At 37.8% G+C, this 21,058-nt stretch overlaps 1 protein-coding gene across 1 annotated transcript; it reads left to right on the forward strand.

Moving 5' to 3' along the window:
• The first annotated feature begins 4,177 nt into the window (after window positions 1–4,177).
• Window positions 4,178–19,930, forward strand: LOC114285753 (uncharacterized). Its single transcript, XM_082882138.1, has 3 exons — window positions 4,178–4,588; window positions 7,965–8,357; window positions 19,414–19,930. The coding sequence occupies exons 1-3, from the start codon at window positions 4,333–4,335 to the stop codon at window positions 19,479–19,481; spliced, it is 717 nt and encodes a 238-aa protein (XP_082738264.1). The 5' UTR covers window positions 4,178–4,332; the 3' UTR covers window positions 19,482–19,930.
• Window positions 19,931–21,058: the final 1,128 nt, after the last annotated feature.

Here is a 21,058-nt window from a genome sequence, read left to right on the forward strand (position 1 = left end):
TGGTGTAGAATTGGGAATAGTTTCTGAAACATCATCAACTTTGGGTTTGGCTGGTTGCCCAAAGTCTTCTAAGGTCTAGCCTTCTTGAAACACCACATCTCGGCTTCGAATGACCTTCTTGTTTTTCGGATCCCACAATCTGTATCCAAATTCTTCATCTCCATAGCCAATAAAGATGCATGGAGTGGCTTTGTCATCCAGCTTCTCTCTGTGCTCTTTGGATACATGTGCAAATGCTTTACACCCAAGCACTCTTAAGTGAGAGTAAGAAATCTCCGTTCCAAACCATACTTCTTCTAGAATCTAAAAATTCAGTGGAACAGATGGTGATCTGTTGATCAAATAACAAGCAACACGAACAACTTCTCCCCAAAAAGGCTTTGGTAGCTTTGTCATTTTGAGCATACATCTGAGCTTCTCTACAATGGTCTGGTTCATTCTCTCAGCTACACCATTGTGTTGTGCGGTTCCAGGAACAGTCTTCTCATGCCGAATACCGCGAGTAACACAGTAAGCTTCAAACTCCTTTGACGTGTACTCGCCTCTATTGTTTGTTCAAAGACTTTTCAACTTCTTTCTGGTCTCCCTTTCCACCATGGCATGGAATGCTTGAAAATGCTGGAATACCTCAGTTTTGGTCTTTAGGACATAAACCCATACTTTCCATGATGCATCATCAATAAACGTCAAGAAGTATTTTCTGCCACCCAAAGATTCCACTTCTATGGGACCGCAAACATCAGAGTATACTCTGCTCAACAACTCTGATTATCTTCTAGATGATGAATGGAAAGCGACTCTATGATGCTTCCCAAATAAGCAGTTGTCACAAGGATTCAATTTCGCATCTTTGACAAAAGAAATAAACGACTTCTTTGCCAAAATCTGCAACCCTTTCTCACTCATGTGACCCAGCCTTTTGTGCCACAAATTTGGTGTCGCCTCATCTTCTATTGCACTGAGGCTGTCTGAACTCAGCTCTACACGAGTCTTGTACAGTGTGCCAATTGCCTATCCTTTGGCTACCACCAGAGATCTTTTTTTCAACTTCCATATGCCTTTGCCGAAGTAGTTCTCATAGCTTTGTCGATCTAAGGCTATTCCTAAGATAAGATTCAGGCGTAAATCGGGAACATGCCTGACATCTTTCAACACCATCGTGCACCCAACTTTGGTTTGGATGCAAAACATCTCCGATTCCCACAATCTTCAAAAAACTAGAGTTACCATCTTCACTGTACCAAAATCTCCAGCTTGGTACGTATTAAAGAACTCCTTCTAGGATGTAGCATGGTAGGAAGCTGCTGTATCTACCACCCACTCGGTGTCGTTGTCTGACATATGAAGACATTCTTCTTCTTCAATAGAGAATAATGCAATATCCTCTGAGACAGTAACTGCAGTGTTCCCATCTTCGGTCTTTGGCTGTCTATTTCCTTGTTTTTGTTCTCCCTTCAAGGCATATCAATACTTCTTTATGTGACCCTCTTGGCCACAATGGTAACATTTGAACCTTGGCCGACTCGTACCTTCTCTAGATTTCCCTCTGTCTTGAGATCTTCCTCTGCTGTGTCCTCTACTTTTTCTTCTTTCCCTGCCTTTACTTCTACTTTTATTTTCTGTGACGAGGGCATGGGATTGATCTCCACCCATCTCTTTCTTTCTTGCCTCTTCACTAAATAAAGCATATGTAACCATGCTCATGGTCAGTTTCCCTTCTAAGGCAGAGTTACTGAGGGACACCACCAACGTCTCCCAACTGTCTGGCAAAGAATTGAGCAGTAATAGGGCCTGCATCTCATCATCTAACTCCATGTTGACAGTTGCCAATTGGTTCACCAGATTTTGAAACTTACTGGTGTGTTCAGCAACAGAGATACCGCCTTTCAACTTCAAACTCACAAGTCTTCTCATCAGAAGGGCTTTGTTCCAAGTAGTCTTCGACTAGTACATGCCTTCTAACTTCGTCCAAAGAGCATAGGCATTAGTCTCTTGGGCGACATAGTGGAAGACAATGTGATCGATCCATTGTCTGATCTGGCCAATGTTCTTTCGATTCTTCCGCTTCCAGTCTTCATCTTTTTTCGTTGCTGGTTTAGCTCCATTAAGCTCAATAGGGTCAAACAAATCTCGGCAATATAGGACATCCTCCATTATGGGCTTCTAAATGGCATAATTGGAAGCATTAAACTTTATTATGGAACCTGAAGTCGACGTTGATTCCTCCATCATGCAAAAAGTGATCTCTATTTGAAAAACAAGCTTTATTGTTGAGTCCGGACTGGTCAAATTAGCCGGAAAAGCACTTCGGATTGCCAAAAGAAAGACTGTAAATTTTAAAAGCTGATTTGTAAAATCTGACCATACAGATGTGTCCAAAATATTTCAAATAGTTAGAAAGCACTATTGGATCACCCAAATCGGACTTCAAATGGCTTAGATCAAGCCAAACCAGATTGAATGGTTCAGATCAGCAGAATCTGGTGCGGCTGAGAAGCACCATATTATTTCTCCGGTTCAACTGGCGTTAAGCTGACGTCAGCGGCTCAGTCAACGACTCGATCAGCGACTTCGGTTTTGGCCCTGCTCGGCTTAGCTCGACTTGGTCAGCGACTTGACGGCTTGATCAACAGCTCAGAGGCTTGGCTCATGGCAGCTCAGGCAACGTCAACTGCCGTCGTTATGACGTTAGCAAATGGCGGTGGATGACGTCAGCGCCTGGATGAACGGAGAAGACACGTGCAGCGCGTGGTAGCGCGTCATAGCGCGTAATCACGGCATCACAAGGCGCGTGAGGACTCCTCCGGTGGCCGTTTGCGACGCGATTTTCACTGTTGTGCTCTTCTGGTCGAGACCTTCAAGATGATGTGATCAAAAGTGGATTTCGACCACTTTGATTTCTGGGCAAGTTTTGAAAACACGCTCTGGTTTTTCAAAAACGCACAAAATTGAGCTCTGATACCACTTTGTTAGGATCAAACACACCTAGAAAATTATCTCACACACACATAGAACACAATATTTACGTGGTTCAGCCCAATGCCTACATCCACGGAGCAGAAAAGAGAATTTCACTAAAATGGAGCAAAATACATATACAGAGGAGGAGATAAAAATTCTCACTCAACTCACAGCTCTCTCTCTCTCTATTTTCTTATATATAATTCATCATCTCCCTCTCATCTCTATTTATACACAAAGAGAGGGAGAGAGAGATACCAACCCACCAAAAATGTCTACCCTCTTTAATGGTGAATGGTGAAAATCAACAAAGACAACAATGGGAAGAGAAGGGAGAGCTGATCTTCCAAATGCCCAGCTCAGCCTTCCTTCTCTAGAGGTGGAAGTCTTCTCATGCCATCTTCTTTGACTCTCTCATTTGTATGCATGGGGTTGGAACTAACAAGTACTACACTTGTATTCTGGTAAATACTACGTGCAGGCCATCAACTATGACATTTACATCAACTATAAAACTTACGTCAGCGGCAGCATCATCCTGGTGGATGTGGGGATACAGAGGAATCAACATTTGTTAATAAAGTAAACAAAATAAACAAAAAAATCAACACTTTTTAACAAATTAAACAAGGGTGCTGTTATGGTGTGCAACCCCTTAAGGTTGCACACCATATGCAACCAACACAAAGGGTGTAAATGGAAGGTATAAACATAAAGTAGGACAGCAAACAGAAGGCGTAAGTGTAAGGTGTAAGTTGCACACTTAAGAAAAGTCCATTAAACAAAATACGAAGTAATCAACATTCTTCAACAAAGTAGACCAAAAAAAAATAGAGTAATTAACCAATTTCAACAAAGTCCCAAAAAAATAGTAATTAGCCTTACTTTAAGAAAACCAGTAATTAAAGTTTTAAGAAAACCTATGTATTTATGTTAAAAATGTAGAATCAACTGTATGTTTTCTAATCCTTAAGAAATGTGAGTGTCATTTTCCCTTACATCATTGGTTTGGTTATAAAGAAAATGTTATTAATCTCAAATAATTTATCAAATTTTTTACCAAGCTTCTCACATGGGTGTGAGATTCACACAAATTTAAATGTGTGTGATCTCATACCCATGTGAGAGGTTTGGTAAAAAATATATTATTTGAGATACTTAGTATAACTCTTGATTATAATGTCAATTAGTTGGGAGGGTGTAAAGGAATCTGAATCCGCTACCGTGAAAACCTGCTATACTTCCTGCAGTGATTCCAAAACGATGTTAGGTGTAGAGTGGCATGAGAAATATATGGTTTTGTTTTCTTGTTAAACAACACCCCCCCTCCTCCCCTCTGTCCTCTCTCCTCTCTCTGTCTCTGTCTCCATCATGTTTAGGGGAATGTTCCTCTTCGCTGCTTGTTACATAGCCCTTCTTGTTTTTCATGTTCATTTTTTGTTTTGTGTGAATTGCGATACTAATAATCAAAATCAGCAGCAGCAACTCCTCCACAAGAATTCTTGCGGTGACGTCCATAACATCAGTTTCCCGTTTCGACTCAAATCCGACCCACTTGATAATTGTGGAGACAAGAATTTCGAGCTTGAGTGCCAGAACAATCGGACATTACTATACTTGTATTCTGGTAAATACTACGTCCAGGCGATCAACTACAGCCGTCAAGTTATCAGCGTGGTGGATGTGGGGATACAGAGGAATAGTTGCTCCTCTCTTCCTCTTCATTCTTTATCTCCTCACAACTTTTTGTTGAATTCACCCATGTGTGAAAGGGGTGATCATCCAAGTCAAGTTTGGTTGGCAACAATGGGAAGGCATACCAAAGTCCACCTTGGCGGCCACCAACCATCTTGAAGAGTCAAGGATGGAGGCTGCCCAAAGGCTCTCCCACCTATTTCCTCACCTATAAATGGAGGTTGAGAGGAGAGAGCAAAATGTGAGGAAGAAAACCGTGAACCAAAGAGTGCGAGAGATGTGAGGCGGAGAGACCGTCACCCTCGGTGTGAGCGAGGGAGACGGGTGAGTGGCTGAGTGAGGAGAGTGTGAGCTCCTCCTCTATTGTAATCTTTCTGTAATCTCCTCATTGGTATAGTGATAACCGGTTACTCTCCCGTGGACGTAGGCATTGGGCCGAACCACGTAAAATATTGTGTCTCCTTGTGTGTGGGTGTGTTTTTCTGCTTGTTTTGATTTCTATAAGATCTTGGGCGGGATCCCAGATCCCAACAAGTGGTATCAGAGCCTCGTCGGTGGCGTTTCGAAACAAAAACAGCGTGTTGTCCGAAACTGCCCAGAAATCAAGTTGCTCGAAATCAGGTTTTGAGCATACCAGGAGCAAGGGCTCGAGAAGAGGAGTCCAACCATATAAAGCAGACACCCAGAGGAGTCGGCACGCGCTCTCACGCGCCTCCTGAAGAAGGCGCGTGAGGCCCAGTCACGGCACGCGCCTCCACGCACCGTGAAGGCAGCTGGCGCGTCGGCCCAGTCTCAGGCACGCTCCCCACGCGCGGATGAAGGAAGAAGACGAGTGGGGGAGGCGCGTGTATGGCACGCGCGTGCCACGTCAGCAGCCACGTCATCTGCCACGTCATCCGCAGGAGGAAGAATCCTGTGTTTCACGGCGAAGGTACAGCCGCAGATCTGAGGCGTACAAAATGTTTTGGCTAGATCGAAGCCATTTGGAGTCCGTTTTTGGTGATCCAATAGTGGTTTCCGATTATTTGGAGTATTCCGGACACATCCGTACGGTCAGATTTTGGAGACGGAGTTTCTGTAAAAAGAAGGCAAATTAAAGTGGCAGACGGCGTCAGGGGTAGTGGATGGAATATTCTGTTGGAACACGGAATATTCCCTGAACTTCTGAAAATTGCAATTTGGCCCAACATTTTTAGAAAATTGTGGTGTGGCCCAGCTTTCGGGGATAGTTTTCAGTGAGGTCCCTGGAAGTGCAGCGAAGGTTGGTCCTAGCTAAACGGACCGCTCCGGACGCAACCGCGAGGTCAGAATAGTGAAATTCTGAACGGTTTGGAAAGATTGTCAAAACATGGGTGTTTGCCATCTTCAATACTCGAAGGAAGGTTGTCGGATATTGTGGAACGCTGGGGATTCACTGAAGAGGTTAGAATGGACAGATTCTGACCAGATTGGACAACCAAATACAGATTGAGATAGATCATTGAAGACCAGAGGAGATCAGGCTTGATCAAATGGCAGATCGAGGGAGATCAGGATTGGTCAGGGGCGATCAGAGGATTGCAGACATGATTATCTCAAGATCAAAGGTCTAGGAAAGTTCTGTCAAAAAGACACTGTCTAAGGAGACTGGTTCTTAAGTGGGACCGGTTGTGACCCCACCAGTCTTTCCTGGGAACTTTCCTGGTTGTTGAGGTGATCGGAGGATCTGGTTCAATCAAAAGAGAAGACCATTCATCGACGGATAGATGATTTGGCAACCAGTACAGGCTCAGGGAAATACTGTGGCTATTGGAGCTACTGTATACGAGAAGGTACTAATGGTATGTGGACATGTAGAACAATAGTTGCAGAGGAGCATACTAAGCGCAGAAGTACAATTGCAGACGTGCAACAGTGCAAGGGTACGCTAGAGTGTCGTACAGAGGTGCGAGAAGAGTGTGCAGCAGCGGGTTGTTGACAGTTCACAGGAACTTCCAGACAGAGAAATTGAGACAGGTAAAACGCAAGAGTGCGTGCCAAGGAGTGGCAAGTCTTATTTCTCTATGGTGGTTTCTTTAGTTCCATGGCAGCAGATGATAGAGTTGATGCAGATCTCTCAAGCAAGCTTGACGCAGGGAGACCAGAAGCCATGGGTGCGAGCACTATGCACGGAGTTGCATAGTGGTAACTTGTACAGACCGGTGGAAGTTGTCTTGACAGAAGGGCTAACTGTCAAACATCAGTACGGACAAGTAAGACAGAACCGAACATCAGGGATTGCAGCACAGACAACAAGCGTATGTGGAAACGCCAGGAGGTTGTTCAGAAGTGCAGAAGGGCAAAGGCTGGTTGTTCAGAAATAAGCTCCGAGCAAGGAAACTTGAGGATGTTGATGTGTCAAACTCTGAAGTTTTCTAGTTGCTCCAGTGTTCATCATGCAAGGAGTTGCATGATAGTCAAGGGCATCCAAGCAGGGGGTGCAGGACATCCAATCAGGGGGTGTCGGATATCTTGGTTGCGCAAGTTCAAGCATAGCAGGTATAGACATCCGAGACAGGAAGCATGGAAGAGATCTGTGGGAGATAGGAGCAGTAGCTCTCTCCAAATCAGAGAGTGGTGTGAGTTGAGTTGAGGATGTCGGATTCCCTCCTCCTCTTGTATCTCTGGTGTTTTATCTCTAGCTTCAGGGGATGCAGCGTCTCAGTGAAGAGATGCAGACTATGTTGAATTTGGGCGTGACAAGATTAGCAGCAGTGTGTGCAGTGGATCACCTCACATGGGTTGAGGGGGTGATTTGTTGAATTCACCCATGTGTGAAAGGGGTGATCATCCAAGTCAAGTTTGGTTGGCAACAATGGGAAGGCAACCAACCAAAGTCCACCTTGGCGGCCACCAACCATCTTGAAGAGTCAAGGATGGAGGCTGCCCAAAGGCTCTCCCACCTATTTCCTCACCTATAAATGGAGGTTGAGAGGAGAGAGCAAAATGTGAGAAAGAAAACCGTGAACCAAAGAGTGCGAGAGATGTGAGGCGGAGAGACCGTCACCCTCGGTGTGAGCGAGGGAGACGGGTGAGTGGCTGAGTGAGGAGAGTGTGAGCTCCTCCTCTATTGTAATCTTTCTGTAATCTCCTCATTGGTATAGTGATAACCGGTTACTCTCCCGTGGACGTAGGCATTGGGCCGAACCACGTAAAATATTGTGTCTCCTTGTGTGTGGGTGTGTTTTTCTGCTTGTTTTGATTTCTATAAGATCTTGGGCGGGATCCCAGATCCCAACACTTTTCTCATAAAGTTGATCCGTATGATGCTTATTTGAATGAATTTGCAGCGTTCGTGAGTTGTGAAAAACCAGTGAAATCTCCTCTCTACATAGACACTAGTAGCAATATTAGTACTCCTGCTTCCTGTGAAATCAAAGGAGAAGGGGTCAGTTCGTCATCGGCGAAAAAGCATTCATATGTTCTGGTCGGAAGCTACTATTCTCTTAATTGGTCAGATGTTGAAGACTTGTGCAGCGTCGACATGGTTTTTCCGACAAGGAGACGTAACATTACGAGCTTGTTGGAGGTCCACAACGCATTGGCTGATGGATTTGATCTTTCCTGGGGTTTCTACGACTACAAACAATGCATACGTCAGGCCCATTGCTTCTCTAATTATGATCAAAATGCCACCGTCGGCGCTTGCAGTGGTCGTCCATACGGAATTTGGGCGGTCCTAGGTGCGTCCGTCCAAATCACCCTTTTTAAAATTTATTTTTAATCTTATTTTTTAAGAAAATTTTATCAAAAACTCATCATAATAACACTTTCATCCATGAACAAGCACAAAAAAAATCCTCAATAACTAATTTAATACTTTATTCGTCTCAAAATAATAGTCATTTTTAAAGAATTTATTTTTTTAGTAATACAATTATTACACATTAAGAATGTTAATTTTTTAAAATTACCCTTTAATAGTATATTTTTTTGAAAATATCAATTATCATAATTGTATTTTTTGTGTTGTTAATGAATTTTAAAAAGGGGCAAAATAAAAAATTCATATTATTTTAAACTTCGATTTTTGAAAAAAAAATAGTATTTTGAGATAATAAAAAATAGAATAAGAGACTAATATTTTAACACTGAATGAGTATTTTAAATTTTAAAATGATATAACTTTAAATTTATGTGTCTGTTTTTAATAAATTTGATATTTTTATAATTTTCTCGTTAAGATCTATTAAATAAGATTCATATTGGTTATGAAATTCTTTTTAAAAGAAAATCAAAATTTTGAACATTGAAATTAACGTCGACAATATAATTTTACTCTAATTCACAGTAAATTTTACTGTGAATTTTAGTATTTAAATAGTGAAATACCATCATAATCACTAAATACCATAATCACTATAATTGTTACCGTCACAAGTAGAAATATTGAATAAAATTTTTATTAAAACAATAAAATGATAATGTTAATAGAGTTTTTGCTGTTAATTTAAAACAGAGTCAACCAACAAAAGTCGGATTACATATGTCATAGCAAACTAGAGTAAAATTTCACTATCATTAAAATAGAGCATATCAGCCAATAAAACACAAGCCACATATTATTAAAGCGAACAAAAGTAAATTTAATATAACAACGAACAAAAACATCGTTGTTCAATCAGGTTTAATAAAAAATAATCATAACAAACGAAATACACATTATTCAATCTTCATTCTTACCAAAAAAAAAAAAAAAACTTTCAGCGAGCTATTCACTTTTTTATTCAAAGAAACAAAACGATATACACATCTCTTTTATGGCTCAATCGTAAGTTTCGATCTAAATAATTATCAAAATACAACAAATAAAGTTCGAAATACAACAATTATTAAAGTTCTATGGCTCGATTGTGGAACTATCTCTTGCTATCTAATAGGATATTTTAACTTGAACTATTGAAGACAATATATATATATATATATATATATATGGAGAGAGAGAGAGAGAGAGAGAGAGTGTGTGTGTGTGTGTGTGTGTGCGTGTGTGTTTATATGGTTAAAATAGGAAGTGAGAAGTAATGAAAGATAAAAGGACAACGTTGTATGAAATAAAAAGACATATTTTTTGGGTGATTCTATTTACATACTACTATTATTCTCCGTACATACTATTTACTAAGTTCACACCACACACAAATTGAATATGTTGATTTTGTCTCAATACACACCAATGATTTTCATATAATACCATATTACCCTCATCCCCTTCATCTCCCTCAACAAACCCTAACCCTAACACTTGCCCACTGGCTGCCACTCTACTCCCCCCTCCCTCGGTGCCCCTACTCAACCCCCTCCAGTCACTATCGTTGCCTCACTACTATCTCAACACCTTCATCACCATTACCTCACCACCATCACAACCATCCATTACCGCGACGCACAACCGCTAGAAGCCTACCCCGTTGTCACCTCCTAGCACCACTAATATTTCCTTCTCCTTTTCTTCAACAAATATTTCTCTCTAGAGTGCACGTGATCGGTCACCGATCGGAGGTGAGTTGCGATAATGGTGGGTCATTAGAGTTTGAAATTGCGATGATGGTAGGTTATCGGAGATAGTGGTTGTAGGGAGGTGGAGGTAAGGATGTGGTTGGGAAGACGGCAACGGCTGGAGCAACGAAGTTGAGAAGAGAGAGAACCAGTGCCGTAGCGATGAAGCTAAGTAGGGAAGAGGACCAGTGGCTAATGTTGATGGTGCCAGTGGCTGGAGTTGATGGTGGTGGTGTCTGGTGTGTGTTGAGGGGATTTAGGGTTTTGTCCTAACAGGTAATTTCATTGAGGGGCACAATGGTAATAAAAAAATATAAAATAATAGTGTGAACTGAGAGTAAAAACGATGTATAAATAGAATTTCCTATATCTTTTATGTCTTTAATCCATAATAAATAAATGCATTTCACTACCTCCACACAAAATTTGCCCCTCTAACTAGCCCGACTAACGTGGCTTCAATGTGAAAAAACAAAATTCCAGTTGCCCAAAGTGTGTGGAATCACGTTTCCAAACGAAACCCCCTTCTCTCTTTCTCGCACTCTCTTCTTCCCATTCTTCCTCTTCTTTTTTCTTCTCCTTCTTCCTTTTTTGTTGATACTCGCCTCCATCACCGCCCTTTGATTTAAGGAAGAAAAAAAAAAAAGAACGGAAAGGGTGATTAGAGAACCGACTCCACATCCTCACCGACACTTCCTTGCCGACCACTGTCACGCCTCCACAGTCACCAATCATCGATACAGTCTTCCTTCTTCATCTAAACCACACCGTCAGCCATGCCCAACCAAGGCCACGCCCCAGATCGCCACCCAAAACCTTTACCTTCCTAGATCTGTCGTCAATCATCACCTTGAACCTATTAAGTTTAACACATTGGTGAACCCAGAAATATAACCTTTATTGATAATACTCTAGTATACAAAACACTTATACCCAATCACACACTAATATACTTCACTTATTCACTCACGCATACATTCAAGCACTCACACTTTGTGTCTTTCTCACACAAGACCTAGAGATACCTCACACTAGATCACTCTTGTAATGCTTGACCACTCACTTTAGACTCATTCTTCTTTCACTCAATTTTCCAATTGTCCAATACCTAGTACATCCACTCATCTCATATTTATACTAGTTGAAGAACATTCTAGAATACACGCATACTTTCACTACACTCTAGAGCTATTTAAACTGCTCTAGTATATAACAGAGTTTCTATACTTCTTTAAAATATTCTAGAACCTTCCAGAACTTTCTAAATTTCGGTAGATTTCTCCGAACTTCTCTAATGTTTCGAAATCTTCTATGATATTCTAGAATCTTTCGAATTTCTTTAGGTCTTTCTAGAGTCTTCTAAATCATTCTGGAATCTTCAAGATTCATGTGAAAACTTCTAGAATATTCCATAGAGAAGATTCTAGAAAGTGAAGAGAGTTAGTGATAATTCTCAACACTCCCCCCTCAGTACTAACTCTCATTTTTGGATTATGTAACCATGCTACGTTATTTCAGGAACTTTTCACGAGTATATCTGCAACATGGTCCTTTGCCACGATAAACTTGTCTCAATCTCTTCCAATATTGACTTCTCTCTTTTGAAGTGATATAGTCTTTCATGGAACACCACGTCCTTGGTCAACTGTAGGATTCTCATCCTCCAATTTGGATAGTGAATGCCACATTTGAATCTATGTTGATTCATCAACATACCTTGGATTGGGTTGACATTGCCTTGCAGATATTGGTTACTACAACTTTATCACTTCTTCTTCTTCTTGGGTTTGCTCTCCCAACTTCTCTGATAGGTGAGCTTCTGGATCTTTAACTTCTGAAGATTGAGACTCACCTGCAAGAACTAACTCATTTGTGATAGAGTATGCATCCACTTTCTTGATAATTGCATTGCACTGCTCGTATATGGCTTTATCAAGACCTATGTCCTCTTGTGAATCTGTTTCAGTGACAACAAACATTGTAGAAGATTCTTTAAAATCTCATTCTTCTTCAAATTTTGGCTCTTCTTCTAAGTATCCTAGTTTCACGGTCTCGAACATTGCACATGAAACTTGGAAATCCCATTATTCTTCGCTATTATCTTGGTAACCGTTGGTTGTTACCATATTACCTTCGATTGGTCTTCTTCTTAGCTGACAGTCTTTTGCATAGTGGCCAATCTTGCCACAGTTGAAGCACTCTATGTTGTGTTGTCTAAATCTAACAGCTCTTCAATCATTTTCGTCATGTCGAACTCCCCTTCGTTGATAGCTTCGATCATCATGTGATTGTTCATCTTCTTCTTTATTCAATCTTGCATATTTTTGCCACTTCAGTCCATTTCTTCTCTTATTACTGAACAACGCCTCTTCTTCACGTTCATTCTTCAGTGTGACTCCATCCATTTACTTTGCTAGAGTTTCTTGATTCGCCAATAAACTTTCCAACTCAAACAGATATGGCTGAGTGGACTATCCTCTAATGGCAGCCATAAGCCCACTCTACTCGGGTCTTAAACCTCGAGTAATAATGCACCTCATTCTGGACTCGCTAATTTTTTACTCAGGATCAAGTTGTGAAATTTCATTGCAAATTGTCTTTACCTTGAGAAAATATTGGATAATAGTCATTGATCCTTGTGTCACCATTGCAAGCTTGTTCTCTAGCTACTAAAGTCGTGCATTGTTTGTCTTTGAAAATAACACCGCAAATGTATCCCAGACTGCTTTTAAAGTAGTAACCTCCCGAACATACTCCAATAACTCTTTCTGAATAGCTGTCCTTAACACGAACATCGCTTTTCCAGCCTTGATCCGCCATTTTCACAGAGCATCTGCATTTTCTTCTAGGTGACACAGTTTCTTTGCCGTCAACAATCTCCCATAGATTTTGTCCTTGAAGCTATGCCTCGATACATGTTCGCCAATAATCATAATTATAATAATTTAATTTTTCCATACCTCCAGTGAAGTTTCCGAAATTCACCATAACAACTATGCTCGTTGACTTCAACAATCTCTTATATCAATCTCAAACACTCTTTGTGTTGGTCCTTGAACGACCAAGCTCTGATACCAAATTGTTGAGTTTGACACACTAGTGAACCCAGAAATACAACATTTATTGATAACACTCTAGTATACAAAACACTTGTACACAATCACACACTAATATACTTCACTTATCCATTCACGCATACATTCAAGCACTCACACTTTGTGTCTTCCTCACACAAGACCTTAAGATACCTCACACTAGATCAGTCTTGTAGTGCTTGACCACTCACTCTGAACTCACTCTTCTTTCACGCAATTGTCCAATACCTAGTACATCCACTCATCTTATACTTATACAAGTTGATGAACTTTCTAGAATAAACTCATACTTTCACTACACTCTAGAACTATCTAAACTACTCTAGTATATAATAGAGTGTCTATAGTTCTCTAAAATATTCTAGAGCTTTTCAGAACTTTCTAAATTTCTCTAGATTTTTCCAAACTTCTCCAATGTTTTGGAATCTTCTATGATATTCTAAAATATTCTGGGTTTCTCTAGGTCTTTCCAGAGTCTTGTAGATCTTTTCAAAATTTTCTATATTTATGTAGAAACTTCTAAAATATTACAATGAGAAGATTATAAAGTGTGAGGAAAGTTAGTAATGACTCTCAACAGAACCACCCACCTCTTTTCACGAACCACGCCGCCGGAAGTAGTCTCTATTTGTAAAGAGAGAAATGGGTTTCTCTAAAGCTATCCCAGAGCTACCATTTTACTAGAATAGAAACCCACTGTTTTTTAGCAATGATTGAAAATAGAACAAAACCCAGTTTGGAATTTTTTTAAAAGAAAAACTTACTTTACTTTTTCAAGATTGAAAAAAGAAACAAGAATTGGATAGAGTTGACTGGTTTGAGGAATGAGATTGAACTTTTTGAGAGGAATACAATTAAAGATTGAAAATAGAGCTAAAAACCCAATTTGGGATTTTTTTTAAAGGAACGCACACTTTACTTTTCAAGATTGAAAAATGAGTTGGTTTAGATTGGGAAAGTTTGGAGAATTCAAAACGAGGTCTAAAAATTGGAATTAGGAAACTGAAAGGATCATGGTGTGAGATTCAGATATCTCACAAAAAGGGCATTTTGAGAGTGAAACCAAACAATTAAACACATGAGAGAGAGAGAGAGAGGGAGAGGGAGTATCTCACAAAAAAGGGCATTTTAAGAGTGAAATCAAACAATTAAACACAGGAAAGAAGGAGGGAGAGACGGAAATGGGAAGATAAAGAAAACCCAGAGGTTATTAAGCCATGAACAAGTGGAAAATGAGGGAAAAGACAAAGGGAATGAGGCTAGAGATGATAATAACTGTACTTTGGAGATGATAGAAACCCACTCTATATATGCAAAAATGGGATTGTTTGCTGAGATAGAGAGTGTTTGGTTGTCAGCAGTGATGGGCGTCGGTGAGAAGATAGAAAAGAGAGAGAGCTGTGACACAGAGAAGTGAGGAGGGAGGGAGAGAGAGAGAGAGAGAGAGTGGGTCTCTGTGAGAGAGAGAGGTGAGCATAGGTTGAGTGTTTGCAAAATTGGTGCCAGCGAATTCGAGCTAGTCGGGGGCTCCTTTTTGTGTGGATTAAATATTTCTCTAAATAAATTTTCAGTTATGCTATGTAGCTCAAAATTATGCCTCGAATGGCCCGAATGTGTTAGCAGTGCTAGTTGTAGTCTTTGGCCTAGTTGCCCAAACCTGCGTGAAACCCACGCGTTGAATCTCTATGTTCCACCAAAGCCAGAACAACAATCACAATCCAATGAAATGGGTCTTCTTCTTCTTCATTATCATCTTCAGAAGAAGAGAATAACGAGAAAGTATTATTGTCTTATAGGATGAGAGAGAATCCAAAAAAGAGCATTCACTTAGTAGATCCCGATTTCTCTTTTGCAATCGATGTTGCTGGCTCTGATGGCTTTGTAATTAATGCTTCAAGACAGAGAGAGCGGGACCAAGTCTTCAAAGAACGCAATTTACCGCCGATCCAAACGAATTTGTAAATCAGAAATTCCATATCACCATCACAATCACCATTGGCAGAACCAAGCCTAAATCGTGAAAATTGGGCTGGCCGGAGCAACAGCATCCTCCGCCGCCGTGTGCTCCGAGCCAGAGGCGGTGAGTTCAATCTTCGACACTACTCCAAAAGAAGACATTACGTATTGTTTGATAATGATGTCGACAAACAAATGGATGAGAGACGAAGAACAAGAACCAAAACCAAAGTATGAAGATAATGATGATGAAACAAAGGAGTCTGATGAGATTGAACTCTATCACAAAAGTGTTTCGATCTTATCAAGTACTTGGTAGGCATAGAGCGAGTCACAAAAAAGCTCGAGCTCACAACAATGGAGTTTCAAATCAAACCCATGAAGGAGAATCGGAGATTGTTGAAAATCGAAATGTAGGTGTTTCTGAAGAGAAAAATCCATGAATGTCTTGTTTGTTATAGAGTTTTCTCATCTAAGCAAGCACTTGGTGGGATCATATGTTACTGGTTCTTCAATTACTATTACTATTATTAATCATCCTTCGAAACCACCATTGAAATATAGAGATGAGAAAACTCTATAACAATAGTAATCACTTAATATTCACAGATGTTTGGGTCTGAGAGAGAGAGAGAGAGAGAGAGATAAAAAGCAATGCACGTGAGTCCAAAATAGAGAGAGTGCCAAATCATTCGGGCCATTCGGGGGCTTAAATTCGAGCTATTAATCTTTATTGATAAATTTTAAAGGATTTTATGCATTAGAAAATGGGATAAATTATACTAACATTTTTTGAGATTTTTATTTAATATACACTCTTTTTTCATATTTGAAAAATTACATTTATCTCTTGTCAGATTAAAATGACATATTTATCCTTTAACCTTCATACATATAAAATAATAAAATAATACTGATATTTTGTTCATATCATTTTAAGATAAATAACAATCATATTTTTTGGTTTAATTCACACAAAAAATTGAATTTTTTATTTTTACTGAATTTTTTTAATATTTTAAGCAATTTTTTTATTTTTTATTTTTAGATACACTTAATCTAAATATACATAAAAAAATATAATATTTTGTGATTTTATTTTTAAAATTCACTAAATACAAAAAATATAAAAATACAAAAATTCAATAATACTGTGGCCTTGTTTGGCAAGGGCTATTTTAGCTTATTTTAGGCTAAAATTCACAAAAAGATAAAATAGGCTAAAATAGTTAATAAAACAAAATATCATATCAAACTCATAATCACTTCACTTGTTCTCTCACAAACATCACATCTAATTAAAAAAATCAACCATTTTTCCAAACACAAATTTTAGCCTACTAAAATAGTCAAAAACTAAAATAGCCAACTTCCCAAACAAGACCTATAATAAATGTGAATGACAGTACTTGGTAATAATGTAATAAATGTGGGTGAGTAGACAAGAAAGAAAATTGATGGTAAAAATAAAAATGAAAAATTCTATTCATATATAAAAATTTATATCAAAAAAAAAAATCATAAAACTATTATGATAATGATGTTGTAAATATAAATCATGTTTATGGGTATTTTGTTTTAAAATAAGAGTTCACCATTAAACTTTATCATTATGTTTGAAAATTTTATATAAAATTTATGTTTGTATATCATCACTCAATAAGAATATATTCAGGTAAAATTTAATAATTAAATGTTATAGAATGTAGTCATGATGATAGAAAGAATAAATGGTAAGAAAAATGGTAAAATAGTTATTTAAAGAATTTTAGGGCATGATCTCAGCAATCCAAAGGCAATTTGTAATGAGATTATAAATCTCAAGGTACGGAATGTAATTTTTCAAATGTGATGGGAGAATCAGTATTAAACAGAAATCTTAAAGAGTGTCAGTGTAATTTACCCTAAAAAATATTTGTTTAACACCATACAATTATCTTAAAGGACTTTTGACTAAATTTTCCTATTTTTTATTATTTTAATTTTTATAATGAGCATTATATTATTATCAAATAAAAAAATATGGAAAAATTACAACAATAATAAAAATATATAAATAATAAAACTCTAAAGTTTGACTCTCTGGTAACAAAATAAAATTTGATTTTTTAATTTTATCAATTTATATCTTAATTTTTTAATAATTTTTTCTCAATCTAAACAATTCCCCAATTTTTGTTAGGAAAAATTGACAGGAAATAATATTTTAATCATTGAAATTGATATAGATGTATATAAAATGTACAAATAACTCTTTTTTCCCCTCAATTGTACTTATCAAAATTATGCAGATAATTTAGATTAAAAATAAATTAAAAATTTTAAATTTTAAATTTAAATTAATAAAATTAAAAATTCAGAATTTATTTGTTATAAGAGTAGAACCCTAAGTTTTTTTTTTATATATAGTTTTTTCAAAAAAATGTTAAATGGAGTTGCTTACCGGGCTGGCCCTGAGGTGAGGCGACTAAGGCGGTCGCCTCAGGCCCTCAATTTTGAACAAAATTTAGGGCCCCTAATTAGGAAAGTGTATCATGTCATGTTATTTCATAATTATTTCAATATTAGCTCAATTCATTTATTTTCATGTTGCCGTAAGGTGTTATTTTGATTCGTATTCGACTGATATTCAATGTGAAAACTTTCACTTTTAGTTAAAAATAACTTAGCAAGTGTATAGAGAGATTAAAATTTTTCCCATAAGTTGAATTTTATAAAATTTATTTCTACTAAATGAAATTATTCATAGAATGTTTGATTTTAATTCAATTGCATTTTTCTAATTAAAAAAATTGTACCTTATTACTTTATATTTTTTACTAGATTGACTCTCAAAGGTAACAAAAAAATACATATTTTAAATGAAAAAAAGATATTAGCCTTAATTATTATTTTACATACTTTTTTATTCAGTTAGATGGAGTTAAATAAAAGATTAAAAAAATATTATGACATCCCATGATGAACATTAAAATATATAACTAATAATTCATGTTATTGAGTCGTGTCATACTTGGATTCATGTTGAAAAATAGTCAACCCAAACTTGCTAATTTTAAATATTGCTTGAGTTGTGTCGAAAATTCTCATCCTTACCCCCAATTAATTTTAGTTATTATAGCATTGGTAAGCTAAAAAATAAAGATTCGATTCAACTAATTAAAGTTCAAGTATTATATATATATATATATTTGTTATCTAAATTTTGTTAAATTGTAATGCAATAGAAATAAATTTTTATCCTTTTTGATTTATCCAAACAATTTTTTTTTTTTTTTTGGATAATGATATATGAAAGACCCAATTTAAAAAATTCGCATTAGGCCCCTAATAACTCAGGGCCGCTAAGAAGTTGCTTATAGTTTACATCTCTAAAAAGGTGCATATGCTATATGCTTCATTATTTTTACACAAAATTTCGTAACCAGGATTATAAAATGTCATAACTTTTCTTATAGCAAAAGTTACTATAACTTTTCTATCCCTAAAATGTAATAACAAAAATTATAAAATGTCAAAAAAAAAATCACAAAGTATCACAATTTCACAATTCATAATTTTAATGTGCACACCATAAATTTACTATTCGTAACTTTATCACAAAGTATCATATTACATACTACAAACATTCATAACCTTCATTTCTTACCATATACACCTTTTTAGAGATACACATTGTACATTTTTTCTATATTTCAATAAAATTCAATACATGTATATCTACGTACAATTATGAAAAAGATAGGGGGGGGGGGAATTCCTTCAATAACAAATTATAATATATGCATAACAACCCTCACTATATGTATATGTGTAGAATTTATTTTGAAATATAAGAAATTACATTTGAAAGTGAGTTTTTCTATTCTACATATTAGTGATGAGCTGATGTCACCCTTAACAAAATACAAAAGATATGCGTGATATATCTTTATTTGTAGAAATTCAAAGTTCTGCATAGTTTATTTGTACAAACTCCAAAACAAAGCTTGATGAAACACATAATTTTGAAATGATAGACAATACAAGGTTGTAAATTGAAATGAGGAGTCAGGCTTTGGGCTTAACTAGTTAATTTCTACTAGTTTCCATCAGTCTCATGTTCTCGTTTTCACATTAATATCCTCTATATTTCAAGGGGACTAGTAATGTTTTTGATCTCTAACACTATTTATTCTTTCAATAATTGCAGATTGGTTGGCATTTTACTTGGCGTGTAAGTATTCCCCCCTTCTCCATCTATATCTGTTTCATTTCTAAGCAATCACACAACGTTTATTTCAAATTTTGTCTAGAAGAAAACACAAAAAGCTCCCCTGGGCCGGACACTGCCTCCGTAATACTGATTCATTTTCTCAACTATTTCACAAATTTGTGAAACTTAAATTTGACGTGCTTGATTTGATCATTCTAGAATTGTTCTAAAAATTTAAAGTGCAAATTATCATTTTCACCCTCTGACTTTTATTCTTCTATTTTTATTCTTATGTTTTATTTTTTACTTATTTAAAATAGTCTGTTACAGAGAAACACATTAAACTTGAGTGTTTTTTTTTTCATACATCGGCATTAAAACAAGAGTTAGAAATCTAACATTTAATCAATGTAATTAGAAGATATTTTAAAAAACAAGGGAAAAAATTGTTTGCACTTCAAAATCTTTAGACTAGAGAGCGTTGTTCGAGTCCATGGGGCTCATCCCGAGTTTTATTTCGATAATCTCAATGTTAAAATTCAATGTATAAAGAGAATTGTATTATTGATTGATTGTATGTTGTGAATTACAAATGGTGAGGGGCTCCTTATATAGGAGATGTAGTAGGTAAAGTGGGTGGAGTAGGTGTAGTAGGTGGTGGTAGGTGTAGTAGGTGGAGTAGGTGATGGTAGGTTTTAACAGCCCCCGCAAACTCAAGGGAGATAGGAACTAACCAACTTGAGTTTGGAGAGAGTAACAAAACAAGAAAATAGACTAATACATAAAATAAAAGAGGATAGGAGACACTGTATGGTCGTGTCAGACCATTGGTGAAGACACTGTATGGTGGTGTCATAACGTTGTAGAGGACACTGTATGGTGTTGTCATAACGTTGTAGAGGACACTGTATGGTTGTGGCAGACCGTTGGAGCAGATAAAGTCTGGACAGTTGATGAGGTCACACCGGACCGATGGAGAAGCTAACCGGAATCAAATGTCGGGACAGTTTAGGGGGTCATGTCGGACCGTTGTAAAAGCTGACCAGAATCAATGTCGGGACAGTTTATGGGGTCATGTCGGACCGTTGGAAAAGCTAACCGGAATCAATGTCGGGACAGTTTTATGTGGTCATGCCGGACCGTTGTAAAAGCTAACCGGAATCAATGTCGGGACAGTTTTATGTGATCATGCCGGACCGTTGTAGAGGCTAACCGGAATCAATGTCGGGACAGTTTTATGTGGTCATGCCGGACCGTTGGAAAAGTCGCACCCTCAAAAGGTGTGCCCAATCTGTCAAAAGGCGTGCCATCAAAAGGCGTGCCCCAATCCATAAAAAGGTGTGTCGGACGTGATGGCGAGGCGCGGGACTACCTTGGCTTGCGCGCCCGTTTTGTCGTCTGGCGTCAAGTGGCGCGCGATGCGCGTATCTGCCCTGGCTATTTAACCAAGACGAAGGCTGAGGCTGAGGCTGAGGCTGAGGCTGAGGCTGAGGCTGAGACAAAAACCTGCTAAAAACCTCTGAAAAAACTCTTCGTTGTCTGAGAGAGAAACTCTGTAATACTCTGTAACACTCTGTTGCCCAGAAAATGGCTTCGTCTTCCCGTGGTCTACTCACTCTCTTTCCAGACCTTAACGAGTCCA

The sequence above is a fragment of the Camellia sinensis genome, chromosome 8 (assembly GCF_055761805.1).
Source record: "Camellia sinensis isolate YWXY chromosome 8, ASM5576180v1, whole genome shotgun sequence".
Lineage (NCBI taxonomy): Eukaryota > Viridiplantae > Streptophyta > Magnoliopsida > Ericales > Theaceae > Camellia > Camellia sinensis.